A 20,900-nucleotide genomic window follows, 5' to 3' on the forward strand; every position below is an offset into this window, starting at 1 on the left:
CCAGGCTGCCCCAGCAATTCTCCTGAGAAATTAATTTGCAGAAAAATTGCCAGAGGAAAATCTTCTTGAGGGAATTACTACAGTCATCATAACTTTCAGCCCACTGAGTGTCACACTCTTCCACTCTTCAGGCTCCATGGCTCTATGCATGAAGTCTGCAAATCAGAATTCCTTTGTCAACTAAATTGCATTTTTTCAATGTGTCAGACCTTTACCTGATGATTCGAGGACCCAGAGGGATCTGTGTCATTGAGATTATAAGGCTACTTTTAGTGACTGCAGATTTTAAAAACTAGATGTCAAAATGGGTAAAAAAAAAAAGATCATAAAATTAATATTGAGTTGGCTTTTTTTTCCCCCAGTGGCTTTTCCTAAAGCAAGAATTTATTGGGCAGTGAAAGGTCAATGAGTTTAAATTAATCTGAAGAGTATTTCTAGTTCATTCTGCCTTTACAGAAAATGTGTACTTGATCCATGTAACTTGACTGCATTAGCACACTTCTGTAAGGCATTACATAAACATTTGGAACATACCTCCACCTGTAGGAGTCCAGCATTTGGGTGAACACCTTCAAGCTTCTGAGAAATCTTGCAGTTCTGTATATAATGGTGTCATTGTATAAAATAAATATGCACGTCTGCATTTATTCTTACAGCCTACCAAAATTTAAACCCTATTCCTCTGCTTAAAAATTGGCCAGCCAGAGGTCAGCTTTCTCCCAGAATAGGTTCCTGTAATTGCCAGCAGTATTTCCTACTCTGTCCTCTTTAAATTGTTCGAGGCTTCTGTTAATCACACTCTATCAATGGTGAGGGTGCATTTTGCTGGGCAGGCAGTCTCTTTCCTCTGAAAGGCAGAGGATCAACATCAGTGGTGGTCACTTGAAGAAACCTTCAGCTCTTTAGTATTTTGCAGTTGAACACAGATATTGATATACTTTTATTCACTCAGAAGAACCTGAGGTTGCTGCAGATTTTCACACATTATCAGCCTTAACCCATACACTTCAAATTTTTCCTACCTGTTGCTGTAAATCATGCGGAATCTGTTGAAGTCAAATCTAATCTGAACTTGTTTAAATAGGATTTTTTAATGAATTGGAATTTAACCTGAAGTATTCATCGTATCTCTATTGGTCCTGAACCAGGCTGACTAAATATTTATTTTCAGCCATTGGCATAGAATAAACATTGGTTTAAAACCTGATATCCTCTAATGAGAACCTGTTGAGCAATATTTCTTTTCTAGGCTGGCTAAGGAGAGCTGTAACTAAAATACAGTTTCTTGGAGATGCCAGTTTTATTTTATGCCTGTTTTGATGGCAACAGTTTAATAATAGCCATCAGGATGCTCTGAGTACCAATAGGGCAAGCCAGCCTGTCTTTATCAATTGTTACTAGAAATGTATGCATTACGTATCCTTTGTGTTTATGTACTTGGAAATTGATTGATGGTGAGAGAGCAGATGAGCTAATGGCACTCTTGCTCTTCCTTCCACTAATCCCCACCTCTCTTTATTAAAATCTTCAATTCCTTATGCTCCCTGTGCAGCACAATAGCACATCTTACTTAGTCCTTCAATACCCACTGTGGATTTATGAAGTTAGTTACTCTGTGCAAGCCACAGTAGTGGAAACGTAAGTTGTGTGCAGAATCTGGCAGAGGTGCTGGAAATAATTGCAAAATTCAGCTGAAGAGCCACCTTGATGAAATGGGCCTTCATTTTAATTTTTAAATATATTAACATGAACAGTTTAATAAACTGTGTTTGTCCTGATCAAGGAACTCACCACCTTGGTGAGATGAGCCTTCATTTTAATTTTTTTCTTTATTCACATGAACAGTTTAATTAACTAGTTTGGTCCTGAACAAGGAACTGAAGTGGAACAATTTCCCTTGGAGATGAATCTGAATCAGAACTGATCTGAAAAATGTGGAGCTTCTTGTTCTTAATCTTTGTACCACTCTGTGGGAGAAACACAGCTTTGGTGGTCTTAGGCTTTGGGAAAAAAGGACTCCTTCTCAGCCTGTTTTGGAGATGAAATAGACTGTGATGTGAGGAGCTGTATAATCTCTAAATAATGCCCCATAGGCTCATGGAACTGCAGTAGACATGAAAAACATTCTACAGTGTAGAAATACAGTGTGATTTAATTCAAGATATCAGCATCAGGCAAACATAAAAAAACCAGAGTTGAGTCTATACGTGCAACCTTTGCTGCACCACTTGCTGCAGTCACAAGTTTAATTTTATAACTTCAGGCATGTATGTTGTTGTCATTTTTTCCCTACTGGCATTTCAAACAGTAGGCATTTCCCTACTGGCATTTCTTTACTGAAAAGACGAAATAAAGTCACAGGCACTATATACCTTCAGCACAGATCTGTGCATGGGTCACCATTCTTTTAGTCAATAAAACTTGGAAAGGCAATCACTTGTTGAAATAAAAACAGAGGTGATAAGAACAGGAAGGCAAACAGACCAAATTCCTACCCTTCAATTATTTACCAGCACAACTGGATGGAGTTAGTGAAACCGAAGAGAGCAAAAGCAAGGGAGGATCAATGTTAACTGCATCAATCTCCCATGGCTGACTGTAAGCAATGTTACAGCATTTTTTAAAAAGGAAATTGAAAAGTGCCTATTACATTTAACTGCAATATGTTACCTGAAGACACACAAAGCCATTCATCTGTGCCAGTGCAGACCCGTGTGCTTGAAAGTATTTATGCTCAGAAGGGAAGATTCCAAAACTTTCTAGAAAATACTGTGGACTAGGGTATAGAGAAGAATGCTCTAAATTCTGGTGTCAGCACAGCATAGCACATCACCAGGAACTAGCGCTGTATGCAGAGATCCTTACTGGGTCTGTTCCTGTTCAGCATCTTTGTTAAATGCCTGGATGATTAGGCAGAGAGTACACTCAGCCCAATGATAACTCTAATGGAAATATGGTTCAAAGGCAGCCCCTTTCTTAGCACCAGGCACTCTGACACTACAAAACCTGCCTATGTCCCACTCTTCACTGGGTCTCTGTGCTGCTCCAGTTGTTTCCCTGAATCTCTTTCTGAAGTGATGATCAGGGTGAATTTGCATGAGTGATGAAAGCACCTGAGGACAGTACTGTGCAGGTCAGTAAATATGCCATTGGGAGGATTCATAAGTCTGAAAACCACAGAATATGCAGAGTTTGGTCCAAACACAGGCTGCAGTGGCTGATCATTTTCCCAGCATCTTTCTTCTATACTCTATTTAAAGCTTCTTGACTGGGGGTAAGGATGTGTAGTCAAGGTCCAGTGGGACAGCCCTTGGCACAGTATGTTAGGAAAAGAGAAGGCTTTTACTTTGAGTTTGCTATTACCCACTGATGAAGATACAAGTGGTGTTTTGAGGTTTTTTGGCTAGAACCAGTGACAGCAAAAGGTTTTATCAAAGTAAGCTTAGATTCTGAGCAATATTTTTAAAATCATTCATAGATTTTGTTTCTGATATACTTATTTGTAAATAAAATGTCATTCTCTATTATGTGCCGTGTGGAGCTTTTCATTCCACTTTATTGTACAAATGAATAAGAATTTAAGATGATATTCCAAGGCAATTTTTATTTCTATCAATCTTTTAATTTATGATTTTAAGCATTGATTTACTGTAAATGCTCAATAATATATGTATTCTCTTTCACAGCTGCAAAAGTTTTTTGAGATATTCTTCAGAAACAGTTCTCCCCAACAAGCCTTCAACAACATGAAGGAGGCTATAAACAAACTTCTACTTGTAACTGAGGTCTTCAGCAAATCATCTGCCTCAGGACCAAATTCTTTCAATCAGTAAGTGAATTGCAGTAGTCATTGTAATGCTAGTGTCAAGATAGCTCCTTAGAACAGAATAAAAATTGCAGAAGATACAAGAATCTTAAAATAAAAAAATCCGATCTATTTCATACTTCTTTATAAAGTAAGGACATGCTGTGTTTAAGGAGTACAACTCTTCAATATCCCCAATGTTTCTAATTTGTGAAAAGGTTCTGATGAATACTTAGGACCAGATGCTGTCCTAATGAAGTGTTTCAGGCAGCAAAAATGAACAGAAATCACTTGCAATTGGGCTAGTCCTAAAATACATGAAGCTGTATTTCCTTTCAGTGAGCATTCTGTCATATGTCAAGTATTTAATGCTAGAGTAGCCCAGATTGTTCAGAGCTGGCTCTAGCAAGCAATCTTAACAAGAGACACTGTAAAACACTTCATAAAGTGTATGCTATGAAATATAGGCACCAACAGTCACATTTCTGTGTGTAATCACTACTATTAGTGTTATAATTCTTACACATAAATCAACCTCAATTATGTAGTATTTTTACTAAATAAAATTATTATTTGTTTTATGTACGTTATGTCCCATCTCTGACATTTTTATGATAAGTACTAAATAAGTTGCTATTTATTAAATTTATGTGTTTAAGCCTATTTTAAGAACTAGGTGTTTTAGTAGCAGTAATGTAAAGCTCATTATTTGACTTACACAAGTTGGGAATAAAGCTTACATTGTGAGTGGAGAGGGTAGCAAAGAGTGGAGGAGTGTAATGGGGATGAAGCTATTTTGACAGTGGTCCAAAATCCCGTTTTTACCAATGAAATGGACTCTCTTGTTTATGAACACAAGACTTGCTTATAACTCCTGGTCCATGCCTCCAAACATCCCCATAGCTGCAGCAGAGCTCTTTGCTCAACTGAGCCAGGAGTGTTTCACCATCACTTCCCCTCCAAATATCTTCAAAGCTTTTGCAGGACCTCATTCACTCTCTTCAAAAGGCATTTTTTCCTTCAACATAATTCACCTCCCTCTATGTCAAACATTAAAACCACTTTTATACAGCACTATTTTGATCACCTCATAATCTGATTCCTTCTGTATTTAATGCTGCTGACTCTTCTTAGAAATTTATTTAGTCTGTGTCACATGTTGTTTCTTGGCCTATGTGTGTATGTTTTCCTGCATGTGTTCTCTGGACCTGTGTATGTATTGGATTTTACTGTGTATAGGGACATGGTTGAATTATGGGCTCGGCAGTGCTAGGTTTGTGATTGGAAACAATGATCTTACAGGTCTTTTCCAGCCTAAATTATTCTATGATTTTGTATTTCACAACAGTACCTACCCTCACTGAAACAGGTTCCTTTTATGTTGTATTTCAGATGCAGCCAATGTTTTCAGATGCTTACCTTTGACATTGGATTCGACATGTCCATACACCCAGTAGTTCTAAAGGTGAGAAAATTGCACAAATTATTGCTTCACTCAACAAAATTGCACCAAAAACACAGCAGAAAAACCTCTTTGATAGGTACCCTCAAATGTCTAAGAAATGTACCAACACTTAATATTATTTTGGCTGATTGTGAAGAGTTTCTGTAGAAGAAACCAGTTTTTAAGAGTCAGAGTTCCCATGATGAAATTCCCCAGACCATCAAAATGTGCAAACTTCTCAGTTTACAATAAAAGATTAGCTATTACCCCAAATGAATATCAGTGAAACAAAATCCATAAGAAGCACTGCATAAGAGTGGAGTTAGGTTTTAAATGTGACAGACCAAAGATGAATAGAGGAAATTAAAAAACCACAACTGGCTTTTAATACAAATTAAAGTTCTCCATAAATTGGATTGTACTTCTTCATTTCATTACCTGCTTTGACCTCCACTGTGCTGCCTTCTTCCTGGATGATCCACAAGGCCCTTAAACCAGGGAAATGAGACCTGTGCCAGTTTTTGTACCAGTCCTGCCTCAGAACAACCTGTCCTGAAGCAATTATTGTACTGCTTTCCAGCTGTTCTCATTACCTCATATATACACATGAATATGCATATGCCTAGGTATGTAACATTATATTTATGATATACAAACATTAACAAAAATTAGTTAATATATCCCCACTTAAAATCTGTTCAAGTGTCTTGTAATAACAATGCAGTCAATCTCTGCATTCTTCAGAAAAAAAAATCCTTTAAACACATAGGAAAAAAGCACATATGAAAGGAAGGAAGTTTGCAGAATTTAAAAAGTCAATGAAGACAACATTTTAAATTAGTCTAAGAAGACTTATTTAGCTAGTATAAGAAATGTGGTATGTCATAACAGCTCAATAATTGTACACCAGGCTGTAAAAAAATTATCCCAGAAGAGCTTAAAAAATAAAACATAGCGTTTGCCTTCCTCCATAGAAATTTCGAGTATTATCCGTTACCCATAAGTTTATAGTAAATTAGTAGGATTTAGTGTTTTCTTCTGAAAAAACAAATGTCTCTGGAAAATAGCTGTTGATAATTAATGCAACATTGACTTTGAATATTATACCTTGTAATTTATATTATGCACACAACCTATTCATATTGGTTCTATATTTGTGTTTATTAATGTTTTAGTCATATTTCATAAAAAATGAATTTGTTAATTGTGTTTATATATTGTAAAACTTATACTTTCTTCCATAATAGCAGATGTTCTGTAGTAATCCTTATCACGAGTTTTTCATCAGTTATATTAGCATATAATCTGATATTTTATATTTTTAATCAAATTTCCAATCAAATACGGTAAGAAATCTGTTCACACGTGTCCGCAATACTGCACTCTGTCCACTGGAGAGCAGCAAACATTGCGGTATGGAGTTGGGACAGACGATGTGGCACAGCTCTTGTTGTTTTACAATATTGTCAGTTTGTGTTATTATGTCTTTTTAAAAGTTCCGGTTTAGTATTTATTGCTATGAGAAGACTGGACTTTTTATTTAAACTGTAAATTTTTATATTTTTTTTCTAACAGGTGCATGAAAACTTTGACTTCCAAGTTGACAATGAATCGACTACTCAGGACCAAATTTCCAAAGAACTTCTTTTTGAAGATACATTTAAATTTCTCTTATCTAATGAATCCTCAACATCCAGTTTCATAGAAGCTTTGCAAAAAATATATGAATCATCTGTGAGCAAGGTAGTTAATTCCAACTTTTTTGTATTATTATTTGAAAATATTTAATTTTAAATTGTGTACTTCTGAAATTGTTGGTGTCAGCTTATAAAATGGTTTTATTTAATCAGAAGCATCTTTTATTGTATGCTGTGGAGTAAGACTGTTATTATATTGAACAATTTAATTTTTTTTTTGTAAAAATTCCTCTCTCAAATTATGTCATTTTCAAAAATACTGTGATTGAAAGATATATTTAAAGCTTTAAAAATCAATTTTCCCACTCTTTTTTAAAATGGCCTTTTTTTTAATATAAAGATTTGTGTGTTTTCACAATTTCATCCAGAATTGGTTAACTCATGCACGGAAATCCATGAGCATCAGAATTAATTTTTTTTCCTACAACTTTGTGTCTTATTTTCAATGCAAGATCCAATTCCAGAATTTATTTTTCATTTATAGAATCTGCATAAATTTTACTTCACTAGTGAAAACCATTTCTGACAAGCAGACATCTCTTTCAACAGTATTTCTCTCAGTCTAGGAACTTCTAAGGATGCCTTTCTGAGGAGTCTGTTGCTTGAAAGACTTACAGGGACTAAATTATCCAGGCAACTTCCACCTCTTGGACAGATGTGGCTAAAACAGGGTCATGGGTTCTAAATTTATGTCAGGATAAAGTAGAAAGGTGCAGATATCCAGCCATGCAGTGATATGATTACACAGCCCGTGCTCCAGAGACTAGGAGTTTCTGTGGGTTTGTTTCTAGACAATGCCAGGGCACAATCTGCTTTATTCTAGACTTAATAATGAGCTATCTAGGAACTGGCTGGCTGAGGTTAGGGCTGGTGGAGAGCTGCTGTGACTTGTTCCTATGATCAGTGAAGGGATTGGGGTCTAATGAAAGCACATTGCTTTCCATGTGATTTCACCAGAACATGCTGACCTTTTCTTCCCAGGATGGAACAGACAACAGAGAAGCTGAGCAATGTTTCTCTTTGGAAGAGATAAATTCAATGACTACTTTCATAAAGGAGCTGAAGAGTCTTGGACAATTTGAGCTGGTAAAATAAACAGGGTTTTGTTTTATTGGATATATATTTTATGTAAATCTCTTAACATTCCTCCTTCATTACCATTCTCTGCTGTCTCTGGCATATGTAATTAGGATGGATGGGCAGGGAAGCAAGAAGATAGAGGTAACATGGATTTTATTTTGGTGGATCATTTGAATTTAATTTAAAATAAAGAAATAGAACAGAATATTTGAGCTGAGCTTCCACTGAAAAGGACAGCTAAAGCAGAAATGGAGATCAGGAAATAGAAGGAAAGGAAAAGAAGGTGAACCATGTAAATGACTAATGAGGTGGTAAGAAAATAGAATGACAGTGAACCAAAAGCAGGAGTTAGTGGATGGACTAGAGAAAGCACAATACTGAGATCATTATCAAAGAGTAGATATAGATGAAAAAGTGGCAAAAAAGCAGGTGGAATATGTCCTCCTCTTCGTGCCTTGAGTTCATTTTTGGAGAAGAACACAGATGGAGGAAAAATAATCAGTGTCAGTGAGTAGGTACAGGTAATGAGGGAAATGTTGAGTATTCAGAAAATAAAGGATTTTCAACTGAGTCTGTTGTTCAGAAAGTGTGTATGACATCAGGATTTCTGTGAGACTTCCTGGAGAAGTATTAGGGATGGAGACTGATGACACTTTCTGAAGAAGCACTGAGTCTAACAGATCTGGAATTCATAGAATCATGTGTGTTGGAAGGGGCTCAGAAGGATCATCAAGTCCAACTCTTAAGTGAATGGCCAATACAGAGATTGAACCTGTAACCCTAGCTTCACTCTCTGACCAACTGAGCTAGCCTTAGGGCCAGTTCAGAGGCAGAGGAGATGAACTTCCGTGTCAATACTGCTAATCCTGACTTTCAAGGCTGGGCATGACAGTTCTTTTCTACGTACATGGGAAAGAGCATTCATATATAACCAGCTCTATGCTGTATATACTGTCTTCTGATAATTTTTCATATCTTTGCATTCTACAAATATCGTACTGTGTTGTCTCAAATCTCTTCTCAGCTTTTCCCTTCTTCTGCACCCAAGATCCAAATGCTGCTGCGCGACCTCTATCGAGTGCTAGACCCAATGAGGCGGCTTAGTTCAGTCCTGACTGTGCACTGGTTGCTGTCCAGTGTCCTTCAACAGTTCCAGTTCATGAATAAAGAGGCACATACAAATCTTTCAGAGTGGTAAGATAACTATTATATATGTTGAAGGTATTTTCTTAAGTTATATAATTGGAATATCTCCAGCGAGCATCATAAAGCTTAATCTTTCAGTAGATGTAAGTGTACTTGCAACCCTTGAGATGAAGTTTGATCATCCCACTTAGAGCCCTGACAGCCATTCTGCTGTCAGAACTGTAGCTAGGTTCCTAAGTAGAACAAGTTTTGCTTCTCTATCTAATGTGAAGGACTCTGGATTGAAAATTAATTAAAACTATAGTAAATTCTTAAAAGAAATATTAATTAGGTACATTTTCTTTTCCTAAACAACTGTAAACTCTAAATCATGAGCATTTCCCAGGGTTAAGACTGTCTTAATTTATGCACCAATTAGAAGCAAAACTGTACAGAAAATATAAAATTTCAGGTGAAGATTTTTTCCAAAATAATTAATAATTTTGATTGGCTCCAACTTTTCTGTCCAACAGAAAGGTCAGAAAGCATAATACTCCGAGAACATGATTTTAACTCCTTGTGAAAAGATGGAAAGAATGTTGTAATGACAAGGTTAGATCCACTGAACTTTTGCAAAGAAATTGTAACTTTCCTGAGGAGGAAAAGAGGAAATGAAAGACAGAACAAGGAAAGAAGAGAGGGAGGGAGGGAGGAAGGCAGGAAGGCAGGGAAGGAAGGCAGGGAAGGAAGGGAGGAAGGAAGGGAAGGAGTAATCATAGTATAAAATTTTTCAAAATGTGCTTTCTGTTTTCATTATCTCTTAGCTAATGGTGTTTCATATACATATATGCCATACTGACTACTGACATTTATGACATACAAACAAGGGCTTGGCAACAGAGGCATATTAGACAATGTGTATGTTCCATTCCACTGAGTCTCAAGATGAATGTGTGAATGATACTAGTACATGCATTTTGCTGGGAGAATGCTGTAGTGAGTATATAATGCATCTGTAAGATTTAAGTTTTAATTTTGTTCCTCACTGAATTGGGCAAATTTCACCAAATCAATAATTATCTGTATGTTTGTTTGCTTTACTGTAAAGGGGGGCTTATACTTTATCACTGTACTAGGTGTCTGTTTATTAGAGTTTTAAATATACACAGTTCCATGAAAGTGCTACATTATTGTTATTACTGCCGACCACTCTGATCTCTCCCATGAGAAGTAACTCAAAGATGCAGCTGCTTGCATTCATATATAAGCCCTTGCCCTTTTGCAGAAATATTTAGGTTTGCATATCAAAGCATACCAGCCTTTAGCAGCTTTCTGTTCTAATCTAAGCTGTGCCACTCACTCACTTTGAGCAAGCCCCTTGGCCTCTTTTTTCTCCTTCAAGCTCAACATTATTGTATGTGTATAAATATGTAGAAGTACCATGACCTTTCTCTAGGGCATAGGCCAATCTGCTTCTTTGCTCTTTATTCTTCTGCAGTGGCTAAGCTAATAACACCTTTCTCTTCATTCACTGTGTAAAAAAACATGTCCTTTGACATTGCTAAATCAGAATCTTCCACTCCCTTAGCTACATGCATGTGAGGGTGATGCATGTGTCAGATATACATGTGATTATACTTAATTGCAAGGAAGAAAGAGCTTAGTTGTACTTACTCCCCAAATAACTCAGGTATTCATTCTCTTTGAGCCTTGATTAAACTTTTTTCCCCCCAGCTTTGATGAGTTTGTATATCAGAACACTTTCCCTTAATTTCTTCCATTAAGGCCAGGCTGTTCCATCAATTTATTTAACAGTTCTTATTTCTCTGACTGTGGAAAAGAGATATTTCCGTTTATCAGATCTAGTGATTGCATAACTGACTGTCCAAGCAGACAAGAAATATATGGGAAAAGTAGTGACTTCTGACTGAGGTCTTGTAAAATTACTTCATTCACTGATCATGACTCTATAGGATGAAGGCAGGATATAAAGATGTTTTCCTAGTCCACATACTTTAAATCATTTCATCTATATGACTAGTGTTGAAACCCTCTGAATTCCTTCCACAGGAGAAGTAAGAAGAACTCTAGAAGAACTCATCTCAATAATGAAATAATTACAGTCTGGCTGAAAATGACCACCTTAGATGTATTAGTAAAAGATATTACACCTAACCATGTACTCTGAAAAAAAAATTTTGCATTTTTGTATTGACTTTTTTCAACTCTTTGCAGTTTATACTTCTGATATGACTAGGACATACATAACTGCTGCCTTTTGGAATAGGGGCAATGAGGTGTCATGGAAAGTATATTTGGCTATGTCAGATAGCATGGAAGAATCAGATTAGTGAGTAAAGCTAACCCTTCTGTATCTGAAACAGACAAAAGCCTAAGCAGGTCAAAAACCTGCAAATGGTTTTTTGAAATCAGCTGATGTATTTGGAGACGTGGTTCTAGCTTCTCATATGCAAGGCCTTTTTTAGTTCAAACTGGAAGCATCAGGCCTCAGACTGAATTTGGGCTGAAAATACATTTTGGAATTTAACTTGGTCATGTCAATTACCTGGGAAGTCTGAGAAATTAACATGTTTTGTACTATGGGACAAAAAAGGCAATGACAAAGGAAGGCAAGTCTAAGATCACTGACCTGGAATGGGAGGACTGCGAGGCAGAAGGAAGGAGGAATCAAGAGAGACAGTTGGATTAAGTGCCAGGAAATTAATCCCACTCCCGCATCTGAATTTTTTTCTTTCACTTCTGAAGATCAGCACAAGGTATTTCATTTAAGGACCCAAGTGCCCTCATGGAAACTGTGACTGAAGCCAAACAAACACTCTACAAAATAGAGAACTTATTTTGAAGAGAGAACTACATAACATCATCTAAAGAAAGAAAATTCATAACTCTACTGAATATTGAAATATGGTCTCAATCTTGAGTTTATGACCCATTAAAAGTCGCACCATTCACAAGTAACATATCCATCAGAGATACCTAAAGTGACTAGTTTTTCTTTTTTTATATTTAAATTTTGTGAAATATTCTTTTTATACATGTCCTTCATTGCTTATGTCTTATTGCATAGACAATCAGAGCTATATTCCTATTGCTACTGTCAATCCTTTGCTGAATCAGAGAGATTCCTAAAGAGCAGGCTCACAGTTAATAGTTTGGGATGTACACACTGGGAATCTTCTGCAAGGTACATTTGACGAGCATGCACTCACCAAGGGTGCTGCCATACAGACATTAGTTTCATTGGAGCTAACTGCAAAGTGTGTAGGCAAAGAAAGAGCAGCTCTGTACTTGACATCTCCAAGATACCTAAGTAAATACGGGGCCTCTCAAACAGATCAAGGTCCTTTCTTGACTAACAGCATGTGAAGGAAAGGAGTCTGCAAAGCCCTCTGTGTTAGGAGGAGCTTCATAACTGCATCATATCTCATTCTGCTGATTGCAAGGAGCTTGGACAAAGGAAAGCTTCATGGTGCTGATGATTAAAAAGCTGCAGCAGAGATAAATCATTGAACCACAGAGTCATTAATATTGGAAAGGTTCCTCTCATCCTATCACTTATGACGTGAGAGAATGACTCCACCTGGTACAGCTTTGTTTCAGGGAGTTGTAGAGAGCGATAAGGTCTCCCCTGAGCCTCTTGTTCTCCTGACTGAACACCCTCACCTCACCGAGCCGCTCCTCATAAGGCTTGTGCTGCAGCCCCTTCCCCAGCTTCATTGCCCTTATCTGGACCTGCTACAGCACCTCAATGGCTTTCATGTAGTGAGAAGCCAAAACTGAACATAAGATTCAAGGTGTGACCTCACCAGTGCTGAGTGCAGGGGGACAATCACTGCCCCAGTCCTGCTGGCCATGTTGCAATCTGAGTATCTTTCTCTAATATGATTTCCAAATATTACATTTTGGTACTCTGCTGTAATCAGATATAGTTATTATATGTCTCTTAATGCTGTCTGAAGTTAATTGGAGTCTCTACAGATTTGAGATTCATACAGGTCATGCTGTTCCTTTGTGAGCAGGCGCCGTGCAGTTGTGATGGCTCTCCTGCTGCACTCCTGAGGTGTTCTCTGACTAAATCAAAGTCTGTCATTTTATAGAGTTAAGACATGTTGCTTTCACTGTGAAACAGGCTTTGGGACCAGGCAAGCAAAAAAGGAACAGCAGAGAGAAAACATTTATTTTGTTCAGGTGCCAAATGTACAAAGCAAAGCAACACAGAGTCCCCAGGCAGGTGCAAAGGAGAGCTGCTTTGCAAAAGCTGCTTTGCAAAAGCCAGGCCTTTTTAAGCAGCCAGGCCTTTATCAGTTACATAGTTTCAAATAATAACAAACATAATCCAACCAACCACCAAACACTAAGATGTAAACATGTAATGGTTATATAACTTGTTTTCTTCTTCTAATTCTGCTGAGTCACTTTGGGATAGTCCTCTTCTACTTAGCAGGCCTGAGCCATGAATTTACAAAGGTAACAAGGCCCTTATTTTATAAGGCATTACCTATATGTAACAATATTTGACAGATGTTAGCTTTTACTTCCTTGACAAGCAGAAAGAGGGGTGCAAAATTACTTACAACTTGGAAAGCCAGTCCTCCTTTGTTAAGTGTGTACATGAATTTGCATGGATTTAGGGTGGTTCTCCAGACACTGCAAGCTCAGAACTACATTTTCCTGCACGCACAGGTCTGCCAGCTGCTTCTTTCCTTATCTCCTTGAGTTAATGCAGAAATCTGTTTTATCACTGGGCTTTTTTTGATCACTGGACAGTTTACCTTTTTCCATGATTGACCTCAATACTGCTTTCAGAAGCTCCTGTTGAAACATCAGTGATGGATGATTGCACAGAACAGTATTGTGACCTCCCTTCCTTGGCACAGACAGTGGCTTTGTGTCCTCCAAAATCTGAGCTGCAGTATCCAGGAACAAGCTGCATTATGAGAACCTCTAAAGGAAACACTCAGAGGAAAACCAGTGGAAGCTTCAAGAAATGGACCTCCAAAAAGATCTTATCAGCTAGGGGGTTGAAGAGAAGACTTCTCCGTTTTTTTCTGCCATGCTGCCAAAAATCTGCTTGAAAGAAAAAATCTCCAGAGTTCACAGTGTGGGCACCACTGACATGTTGATTATTTGTTGCAAATTTCTCTGCCTTTTTTTCACGGAGATTTTACACACACACACACACGCACACACACAGGATTTGGATTTGTTTTGAATTTCCAAACAAAGCATAACACATAGAGGTTCTATTTTAGGGATTCATGCTAATGTCAGCACAGATAATCGCCTGGAGACATGCCTTCATTTTTATTTAATCCTTTTTGAAGAAAGTCTAAATTTAATCTCAAGTATATGCAAAGAAACCTCTATTATAGAAGCAGTTAAGAGATATGGTTTATTTTCTCCTTGGCTACATCCACTGTTCCTTTTCCCAGCAATGCATATATATTTCTTTTTTTTCTATTGATGTGATGTACTGCCATGCTTTATGAAATGTGTGTTTTCTGTTATGATCACTCAGGTAATATCTCTAATGCTGGGAATATGAATCCAGAATGTTCATGTTTCTGTGGAGAATACTAAAATACTGTGTGCCCTGGGATACCATAACTAAGTTTTTTGCAAAGTATTTCATTGTTTCTGTTCCTTCCATTCATGTAGAAATATGTCTGCTATTGAATTGACAGGCAACTTTCTCAAGAAAATATGAGTCCCAAGCAGAGTGTTCCTTCTGACTTCAAGAAGAATCATGAAGGTAAGGGTTCAGAGTGAGATAATTTATATAGTATGTTTTATATCTGTATTATTTCCTATTATTTAAATGTGGATTTACATCACATTGCCTTGCATTCCAGCTGGAAAGTCTTTGCTTACTACATATAAAAGATCAATTTCTTCCTTATCTTATGTAAGTTGCTATGTGGGGCCCATGAGCAGCATTTGCAAGCTTAGAGTGAAGATCTCACACTGTAAAGAATAAAAATGCATGTCTCTTAAAAGTAAAAGATGGTTTCTTCTCCAATAGGACTGTAATCAGAGTGAGAACAGAAAATTATTAGCTGTTTCTGTTTATCTTTCAGCATTGCATTATTCCAGTAAGACTGGAGAAAGACAATGCAGTTATGGTAAGTAACTTTCTAGAGCACAGAGAGGAATGTCTTTCTAGAGCACAGAGGGGAAAAAATTCTTGAAAAACTTTCTTGAGTTTCTCTACATTATCTCTAAGTGAATAGAGTATTTGTAGGCTTTTACTGAGAAAAAAAGGATTTTTAAGTACCAAGAATGTTTATACAAACTCAATAAATGGGCTGTTATGTTAAATAAGTCTCAAAACTAAACTTTGCTGTATGTGCACATTAATGTGAGCATTCCAGAACTCCTTGATCACTTGTCACACTTCAATAGACTTTTGCCCTCCTCTTTCCAATAACCTCAACATACATTTGTTTGTGTGGAAAAACCTTTAAACTTTTCTGGAGTTTAATCAGCTTTGTTTAAAGCTTTGTCTTCAGCTCAATAATGGAGTATTAAGGAGCTGCTTAAGAGATGAGGAGTTTTTATAAAATATCTGCTTGTCAGAATATTTAAAGTATTTTTAAAGATCTGTAAAGATGTATTTTTTTTTGTTTTTGGTGGTAGCAATGCTTTCTGTTGCCTTCCTCATTCTCAAATTATCTGAGGGCCACATTTGTAAATGGTGGAAAGGTTTTGCTACCCAAGGAGCCTCATGTTCCCGCAGTTGCTGATCTCATGCTGCCTCTAGGAACTATTGTGCCAGATAGAGTCCAGAAGTACTCCTGGGCTGGCTGAGTGGCATCACCATTCTAACTGCATGATCCTTTTATTCTAAAAATACCTCAATTAATTTTACTTTGAAATTCCTCTTCATTTTTAAGCTAGCAGTAAGACAACTTTATTAAGTAAGGCATACACAGAATATAGAGAAATGTTTTTTCTCATTTGTAGGGGGGTTTTTAAATACCTTCTCTGTGTTAATGTGTAAGTCTCTATTCCCCTATAAAGCTAGCCCAAATTCTGTTCTTTCATTGGAATATCTTCCCTTAAATTTTAATCCATGAAACGGAGTTCTCAAATTGCCCTGTTTTGTTTCTTGGGGCAGATATTTCAAAGTAGAAATAAAAATATTTGCATCATTTTTTAGTCTTTTAAGCCACAAGATTTTTTGAGCTATTATAGTAAAGGAGATTCCTCTCTGTAATATTTTCTGAAGTACCCAGTTTAAAGTATGTACTAATGAATATATGTGTAAAGCAGTTTTGAATGTGTTATACTGTAAATCTGAATCCAATAGGCTGGATTAAAATATTTGTCATAAGAAGGTTGCCACAAAATATTCTCATGAGTAATTTGGCAAACACTATGAAATAAAGGACACATTTGAGCAAATAGGATTTGATTGTGGAGATTTCATATACAGGAAAAGAGCTGGAATTTGTAGATATAGGAATTTTAATAAAACATTCTTCCAGCTGTACTGCAAATGACCCCATGGGTCTTGATATCTCCATGTGACTTGTTCTTATGAACAGTAAGAGTATGTCTAACTTATTTTGATTTTTATTGGAAATTACACTTGTACATAAAGCCTGTACACAGCCTGGTACCTAAGCAGGTTATGAATTTTGGCCTACCTCTTCTTTAAGTTTCAGTTAACTAACTAGAGACAGATCTCCCAGACTTAATCCTTCCATTTTCAAAGGCTTACCCAGGCTTTGAATTTTGTGACTAGGACTTAAATGATTGAACACTGAATGTTTAAAATCCCTCCAGGCCTACAGATTTCTCTCAAGTGCCATTACAAACTCCATTAAAACTTTGCAGCAGGATTATGAGTCTCAAATCATTAGGCATTAAATATCTTGCCACTGTACATGGTATCAGTCTGCCAGAAGTTGCATGTTGTTCCAAAATGTTCATACAGTTCACTTTTTTTCTTCTTTGATATGTTCTTCGAACAGATAAAGATACCCTATCTCGTATCAGACAGATCTTCACCAGTCCACAGTTGGACCTGAATCCTCAGTTTAACCCAAAGATCAGAGAATACTATGCAGAAGTGCCCTTTGACATGGTGACAGTGAAGATAGGAGCAGAACCCTCTAACTGTCAATGCCATGTGCACCTCGACAACAAGAAAGGGCCAAGGTATGAGCAACAAAATATGAGTGCAAAAACTTAATTTTGGAAATATGTTATAATGTTCCAGAATTTTTTTCTAAGGCAGAGAAATTAAATAATTTAAATCAAATCATTAAATTATTTAAATGTCATTAAATTCTTCCTCCCAATATTTTCCTGTTTTGATGTTAACTGAAGTTAACATGAAGTCAACATGAATATATGTGAAAAGCTCAAAGATTTCTTCCTTGTAGAATGAAAAAGAATAGCAAGATGTTCTTTACACTGAAAAGTAAAAGCCCTGCATGTGCAGTTCTGTGCCTTTCAGCATTTATTTGCCTGCTAAAGGAAGAAGAGCACAGCTCAGCTTTGCTCTGGTCTGTCTCTCTGAGCAGCTTGTCTGGGAGTCCATCACATTTGGCTAGTGGACAATTTCAGCAGCTAGCTACACTTCTGATTGCATTTCTCTCATTAGGGACAATAATTCCTGGCAGGCCCAAATTTGTGATGACATCACAAATTTGGGCCTGCCAGGAATTATTGTCCCTAATGATTTCATTCACAGATTTCATGTCAGAATATTTACCACAGCCACTGTTTTCACTAAATTTCACTCTCAATGTTTTTTCTTCTTGAAAGATCTTCAGATAGTTACAAATCCTATTTTGCACTGTTTTTATTTAAGCTCCTGTATTTTGTAAGAAAAAGAAAATGTTAGAAGTAGCAGACTCTAGGAGCAAGAAAAGTTTAGCAGCCACAGATAAAAGAGTGTAAATCTTTGTTTCTTTAGTGTTTATTGCACTTCTTTCCTGTTTTGTCATACAGCATTGCTAACTACCCCCTTGGCCTTGGGCTGAACAAAGTCATCATTCTTATTACGGATGATTCGCAGCCCAGCCCTGAGATTGTGAGCAGCTACAGAATCACAATTTATCGCGAGGACCGCCCCAGCCTCCCTTTGTTTGATGACTACATGATGTGTGGCTTTGTGCAGGTATTGTCTCTGCATTCGTTTGCTATACACATTAATGGGAATAGCTGGTTTCTGTTCATCCATGGTATAAATTAGTTTTTGTTGAGATTGTCTGAAATTCAGCATTTATGCAACATTTTGGATGTAAAAGGCAAGCCCAGTGTAAGTACCTGTTACCATATACTTGAGAGCTCCAGGTTAAGTAATCCTTACCTTGGTCAGCCAAAACTTTCTTATAATTTATCATAACTGTCTTTCTCTGACATTGGAGCCATGGAAATCCTTTTACTAGGAAACATATTTATGACAGTCTATTTATCAGTGTTCAAGATAAATGCTGCTACATAATTTATGAATGAAAAAACTGTTTATTCTAGATCAATAAACACAATAAAAAAAGCCTCACTCATAATTCCAAAGGAAGGGATGACTGTTGCTTACATCAGATCTATCCAAATAAAAATTTGGGAATGCACATAATTTACTGTCAATAAATAGCAGTCCTTGGGAAGGAGTGGGTCTGGTGAATGAAAATAGGAGCAGTCTATCCAATATGGCTTAATAAAGGCTGGGAAAGGGGAGTTCAGGCTAAATTAGACTCCAAAATGGAAGAAAGCTAGCGAAAGTAACAGTGAAGATATCAGTTGATGAAACTATAGTGATAAAAATATTATGCATGAGAGAGAAAGCCTGGAACACATGCTGGATCAGAGCTGTTTGTATTCCAGAGTTTGAGGACTAAATGTTGGCTGCTGCTTGATATGATGGGCGAAGATAAACCAGGCAGTTCAAAGCAGGAAGTGGCATTATAAATGGTAATCACTGGCAGTGCATTTTTCTTTGGAGTTTTAGGCAGATTAAAAGGATTGATGGGTTCATTCCAGAGTAATATTTTACTCATCCAGGAGTAAAATATTTTGTCACAATTAATTCTGCAACCAGGAAGCAGAATTTTCAAAGCTATTGTGTTGAAATTGTCATGCTTGTTCATGTCAGATATCTAATCCTATCCTTATTTATTTTCTCTATGAATATCTTAGTATATTCTTTAGCAAAACATGTTTCTCTTCCCTGGTTTCCTTCCATATACTGCAGAAGAAGTTGGGAGGCTAGGGTGGTAAAAGGCAGAGCATTTATATGGTAGGGATGTTGTTTTTCTTGTGGAGAAATAAGCACTAGGGCTTAAAACAGCAGTCAAAGAGATTATAATGTTGATAGCAAATTCTATGTTGACAGTAATTATCTCAATCTGCAAATCAGGACTGCCAGAGAAAATGTAGATAGTAGTCATAGTGTACTGAGTGGTGACCTGAATACCTGATTATGGTGTTGTCTGGCCCTCCACCTATTCTCTGTCTCTTCTCTTAGACTTCTCTTACAAGCTCAAAAGGTCAAGGACCATCTTCTTATATTTGCACTGAATGAACCCTACATCTAGTAGTTGCTACAGTAAAATAAGAATGAACACATATAATAGTTGAGATTTAAGTTCAGTTGTACAGAAACCTGCTTGGCATCTCAAGTATGACAATATGAAATGGAAAACAGCAGTAAACTGAACTAGAGTTATATTACTAGGAGAACACATTGTCTGGAAAGATGTGAAGAAAGCTCTTTTTGTGTCTTTATTTGGGACAAGTATCTGAGTGTAGGAGCAGGAATTCAACCTCAAAAATATCTTCCGACACCAGAGTTTACACTGCTGTTAATGTTTTATTATACCATTTATGAGACTGAGTGTGAATCTTTGAAGCACTGTGAAGGCAAAGAGATCTAGACTGATAAAAGTGAAAAGTGTTTTAGAAATTTCTTTTGATTCAGATTGGTTTTCTGCTCGTCTGTGAATAACTACCCTCTAACTAATACAGTTGTTCAGAGCTAGGGATGACTTCAGGAGTTTAGAGTAAAAATAAGATGAAAAGCATTCTTGTGGTATCTAATAAGCACTGTGAAGATACAGTATGAGATTCTAAAACAACTTTCAGATATGTTAGAGGCAAACTTATCAGAGAGTGCCTTTAAAAAACAAACAAAGGCTGGTGCTGGAGATAAAAATGGCATTCTAAAACATTTAAAAGGCATTTTTTTCCTATTTGCTAGAACAGAATGTATTGTCTGTTGCTTAGAATGATTTTTTTAATCAACACAAAACTCAGGTCTTAAACAGCATCATTACATTTTGCTCTTCGTACCAGAGAAAATTATGCAGCCTTGCAGAGCCAGTTGATACACCCCCATCAGTGGCATGAATACTTGTTCTCTTAGTAATGAAACCCTGTTTTAGGAGAAAAAAGATAAATACAACATGAGCTGATGGAGTCTTTGGACACTTGAACACTTGACTAGGCACAAGTGGGATCACGTATGAGGAGGGAAAGGCCACTGATAGTGGTGTGGTCTTTCTCATAGAAGGCTTCAGTTAAAATTCTAATCCATCAGCTTTTTTTCCTCACTGTCTTTTATGTTTAATTTCTTTAGGATATTCAGGTTTCATTGCAAGATGATACTATAAGGAAGCTTACATTAAAAAGACAGAGGGTGGGATGTAGTTTCCAACAGTCTAGAAATTCTCATGCAGTTGAATAATCCTGGATTAATTTCAAGGTATTGAGTTGAGAA

General features: G+C 36.9%; 1 protein-coding gene across 4 annotated transcripts in view; it reads left to right on the plus strand.

Annotated features, from left to right (window-relative positions):
• The window catches only part of CPED1 (cadherin like and PC-esterase domain containing 1), a 143,265-nt gene that overhangs the window by 55,470 nt on the left and 66,895 nt on the right, over window positions 1-20,900 (plus strand). For all 4 annotated transcript variants that reach the window (XM_005481953.4, XM_074539960.1, XM_014275930.3 and 1 more), the window contains 9 exons: window positions 3,687-3,829; window positions 5,198-5,270; window positions 6,825-6,992; window positions 7,928-8,032; window positions 9,051-9,220; window positions 14,857-14,924; window positions 15,250-15,294; window positions 17,149-17,335; window positions 18,134-18,302. In XM_005481953.4, the coding sequence (XP_005482010.2) occupies window positions 3,687-3,829; window positions 5,198-5,270; window positions 6,825-6,992; window positions 7,928-8,032; window positions 9,051-9,220; window positions 14,857-14,924; window positions 15,250-15,294; window positions 17,149-17,335; window positions 18,134-18,302 (1,128 nt within the window). The remainder of the gene's footprint in view (window positions 1-3,686; window positions 3,830-5,197; window positions 5,271-6,824; window positions 6,993-7,927; window positions 8,033-9,050; window positions 9,221-14,856; window positions 14,925-15,249; window positions 15,295-17,148; window positions 17,336-18,133; window positions 18,303-20,900) is intronic.

Source organism: Zonotrichia albicollis, chromosome 4 (genome assembly GCF_047830755.1).
Source record: "Zonotrichia albicollis isolate bZonAlb1 chromosome 4, bZonAlb1.hap1, whole genome shotgun sequence".
Lineage (NCBI taxonomy): Eukaryota > Metazoa > Chordata > Aves > Passeriformes > Passerellidae > Zonotrichia > Zonotrichia albicollis.